The 4,209-nt window shown below is 50.3% G+C and overlaps 1 protein-coding gene across 2 annotated transcripts; it reads left to right on the forward strand.

The window, feature by feature from the left end:
* The first annotated feature begins 2,720 nt into the window (after positions 1-2,720).
* Positions 2,721-3,885, forward strand: LOC129564083 (EKC/KEOPS complex subunit LAGE3-like). 2 transcript variants are annotated; one of them, XM_088833910.1, is made up of 3 exons: positions 2,721-3,070; positions 3,424-3,549; positions 3,756-3,885. In XM_088833910.1, exons 1-3 carry the CDS (start codon positions 2,730-2,732, stop codon positions 3,883-3,885), a joined length of 597 nt encoding a protein of 198 aa, XP_088690036.1. In that variant the 5' UTR covers positions 2,721-2,729. The 2 variants fall into 2 exon arrangements, with proteins under 2 accessions (XP_088690036.1, XP_055293666.2); XM_055437691.2 differs by having other exon boundaries at positions 2,730-3,121; positions 3,427-3,549.
* Positions 3,886-4,209: the final 324 nt, after the last annotated feature.

The following is a 4,209-nucleotide window of genomic DNA, read 5'->3' on the forward strand; positions in this document are numbered from 1 at the left end:
TACACAATGGAATACTGCTCAGCTATTAAAAAGAATGCATTTGAATCAGTTCTAATAATGTGTATGAAAATGGAGCCAATACAGAGTGAAGTATCTCTATACTTCACTCTCTATAAACACGAATACAGTATATTACCACATATATATTGATTTAGAAAGATGGTAATGATGATCCTATATGCAAGACAGGAAAAGAACCACAGAGATAAAGAACAGACTTTTGGACTCTGTGGGAGAAGGTGAGTGTGGCATTATTTCAGAGAATAGCATGAAAACATATATATTACCATATGTGAAATACACTGCCAGTCCACGTTCAATGCATGAGACAGAGCACTCGGAACTGGTACACTGGGATCACCCTGAGGGATGGGATGGGTAGGGAGTTGGCAGTGGGATTCAGGATGTGGGACACATGTACACCCATGGCCAATTCATGTCAATGTATGGCAAAACTTACTTCACGATTGTAAAGTAATTAGCCTCCAATTAAAATAAATTAAAATATTAAAAATGTAGAAAATCCAAAAGATTTGCAAAAATAGATGCAATTAATATTTCCTTGAAAGACACAAATTCCCAAAACTACATCAAGAGAAACGTGAAAACCCTAAATATCCCTAAATCTATCAAATATATGGAACAGAAAACTCCAGGCCCATGTGACTAAACTAGTGAATGCTATGAAACGCATGAAGGAGAAATATCACCAAGCCCATACAAATTTTTGCATACAGTAGAGGAGAGGAAACACTTCTCAAATCATTTTATGGGGCTAGCCTGAAAAAATACTAAACCCGGATGAAGACATTGGAAGAAAAGAAAACCATAGACCAATATTCTTCATTAAGCACAAAAAATGAAATGTTACCAAGTTTAACCCAGCAATATATAAAGCATTATGACCAAATGAGATCTATTCCAAGAATGAAAGTTTGGTTATGCATTAAGAAATCTTCAACCAGCGTTATTCATCATATGAGGAAAACACAGGAGAAACACCATATGATCATTCTGATAGATGCCACAAAAGCATTTGACAATATTCAAGAACCATTATGATAAAAACTCTTCAAAAACTAGGACTACAAACAGACTTTCTTACTGTGGTCACGGTCACCTACAAAATTACAACTAACGTTGATAATGGAGAAAAATCTAATCCCTCCACTGGAGGTGGGGAAGGCTGCTGGCCTTGGGTTTGGAGGGCCTCTGAGAGAGTCCTATCCAGCCAGGGGGTGAGGATCAAGAGGCCTCATGGAAGTACCTGCCCCCTCCTCGGGCAGTGGCCCAGATCCCGTCACATCCTGTGGCACCAGTTATTCCTGGGAGACGCACACCACCTCCCAGGCAGTGGTGCCTCAGCCCCTTCATCACCTTCAGTTGCACTGTGTCTTTTGAGTTGATCCTTCCACACACAGAAACAAACTAACACCAGCAGGCCAGCAGACACTAGGTCACCAACCAGTTGAAGGGAACCTGCACGTCCAGCCCTCCAGAGAGCTGCCAGACTTTGTTCCTGGAGAGGGAAAGCCCATGAGAGTTGTGCGAGCAGAGGCCATGTGACTAGTGGTGTCCTGGTGGGCCCTACCATTCCGGCAGCCCTTGTGTGCAGCTGCGCCCACTGGTCGTTCTAGCAGGCCTGCGGTAAGCCCCCAGCCTGAAGACCCTGCGTCTGTGTGCCTGGAGCCCCAAGATGCCCAGCCCCATGCCATCGCCAGTGAGTCCAAATGCAGTCCTCGCTTCCCTCCCCAGTCGCCCAAGTACAGCCCACTCCACATCTGTAATCTCGGCACTCCAGGACAGGGTCCTGTCCACCACCATGCAAATGCGCCTACGCATGAACACAAGCACACAGAGATGCCAAAATTCATGCCTCTGACACGTGCTCTTTCACACAGACACACACACACGCCCATGTGAAAGACCCTGTGCACAAGAACACATACACTCCCATGTGCATGCACCTGACCACATTCTCACTCACACACGTACATGCACCTGTGCATATGCTCTCTCTCTCTCTCTCTCTTTGGTGCACGCACGCGTGCGCACAAACACACACACACACACGGACAGGCAGATGCCCATGTGCATGAAACTGATTAGACACACACAAGAACACACATGTGAGCTACGTGTTGGACACCACGGGTACAGACCAGTAATGAACCAGTGGTGCCTGACTTCTTTCTGGAGGTCGATGACAAGGACATGCGCTCAGCAGGACGGTCACCTGTGACCATGACCAGGTTGGCAGCGGTAGAGACATGGAGGTGCACAGGGACTGGGGCTCACTTGGGGTTTACAAGCTTGGACCAGAAACAGTCCCGTACGCTGAAGAGGGGGGCCGGGTCTGTTTGAGCACACGCAATGAGGAGCTGGCACCCACACACCCAGGGGCCACACCGCTAAACCATTTAGCAGGTTTCCAGGCCTGAGGCAGGACTGATTTACAGTGTCAAGAGCAGGTGGGTGTGCATCTGCAAAAGCACTTGTGGGCGACACGGCACACTACTGCATGAAGTTTCAGCAGGGTCACCCATTGCCCGAGAGCCTGCAATCATCGCGAGAACCAACGGTTGGTGGGAAACAATCGTGAGGCGGTACCAGGGTATCTGTGCGCATGCACTCTGCCTATGCTGAGCTGCAGGACCGCTCTGCAGGGCTGTGGTCTGTGGGGACGGTTGAGTCTTTCCCGCCGCTGAGGGAGGGGGAGGGGATTCAAGATGGAGTCTGAGGCACACAGTGGAGCAGCCACCAGGGCAGCCAATGAAGAAGCTGGTGACGTGGCCTTGGCAGCGGGCACAGTACGTGGCAGCCACAGCATGCTGGGTGGTGTTGGTGGCCATGCTGGCCCTGGCGTCCCACCTGGCCCTGGTGACGCCGTCAGTCGTGGCGTTCCTGCTGGTCCCGCCGACCTGGCTGATCCCAGAGTCCTCAGCAATGCAGGAGAGTCAGGTGGTGCAGCCAGTGCCATTCCACAGATCCCGGGGGCACCCCACACTCCAGGGCCTGGTGGAGATGCTGCACCTGGAGCCACCGTTCAGAGAAACCGAGCTCTCCAGTTGTATCCTATTCCAGGATCCCTGCTGGGCCAGGCGGCCACGGGGGACAGGGTGTTGGCTACTGGTGGTTTGCGGGGTTGCTGGTGGTGAGGCCTAAAGTGTAGGAGGAGGGTACTCTGGGGAGTTGTAGAGTATGGGTCAGCGCTTGTCTGGCCGCCAGGGGAAGATAGAGAAAGCAACCTGAAGAGAGACAGAGGGCCGGGCGCTGATATCTAGGCTGTCCTCAGGGTATAGTCTGGGAGGTCTGGACATTCTAGGCAGCGTCCTTGTGGGAGAATGCATGTCTCAGTGAGCAGGGAGTCTGACATAGGCAAAATGAGAAATGCGGATGGTGCCTTAACCATATCTCCACCAGCAGCCTCAACGTGCTTTTCTCATCGCACGCGGAGGCTGACATCGCCCGCCAGATCCTGAATCAACGTACTCGACTGCGAGGGCCAATTCAGAAGGAGATCAAAGTTAATGGCCGCATGCTGGTTCTGTAAGTTCTAAAGCGAGCTGGGCCGGGGCGGGGGTGATGGGTGGTGGCCAGGGCCAGTCTGGGCCCAGGAGGAGCCACAATGGAGGGTTAAACCTCAAGGAAAAGTGTGGTGGTTTGGGCTTGTCGGTGTGCGGGAACAGAGGGAGGACATGCTCCTCTTCCTCCTTCTCGGCGGGAACTTGAATTTCACTTTTGCTCCCTTTTAGCCGATTGACTGCTGAAGACTCAGGCCTGCTCCAGAGGTCTGCAACTTTCTGTCAGGAACAGCTTTCCTTGATGATGCGGTCCTTGCAGCACTTTGGGGCCCCCGTTTCTCAGCACGGAAGAGGGGTGTAAACCTAGCCTATGTGCCCTAGCCTCAAGTGTCCTTCCACAGGGCATTGCTTTCTGTAGTAGTTTGATTTGGCTTCATCTTATGCTTATGGTGCAGCTTGGAGGCTCAGTGTCTCCATAGTTTGTTTGGTGATTGTTAACTGCAGAAAATAAAACTGAGCTCCTGTGCTGTGTCTGACTTTATTTTTAGCTTCTGCATTTCCTCATACTGCATTTGTCTTTCAGTTGAAGAGGAGGTTCTGAGATTCAGATATTCAAGGAGTACAACGTAATTGAAGACAATGGAGGAAGTGGGAGAATAAGAAAGCAGTATACTGTCATTCAGTA

Source organism: Moschus berezovskii, chromosome X, assembly GCF_049115385.1.
Source record: "Moschus berezovskii isolate FMDL1 chromosome X, NW_MosBer_1.0, whole genome shotgun sequence".
NCBI lineage: Eukaryota > Metazoa > Chordata > Mammalia > Artiodactyla > Moschidae > Moschus > Moschus berezovskii.

Bases quoted from the DNA above. Each gene is read 5' to 3' on its own strand.
- LOC129564083 (XM_055437691.2), top strand. From the start codon at position 2,730: ATGGAGTCTGAGGCACACAGTGGAGCAGCCACCAGGGCAGCCAATGAA. The intron at 3,122-3,426 runs GTTGGCTACTGG...CTCCACCAGCAG, and splicing joins GCGGCCACGGGGGACAGGGT to CCTCAACGTGCTTTTCTCAT. The intron at 3,550-3,755 runs GTAAGTTCTAAA...GCTCCCTTTTAG, and splicing joins AATGGCCGCATGCTGGTTCT to CCGATTGACTGCTGAAGACT.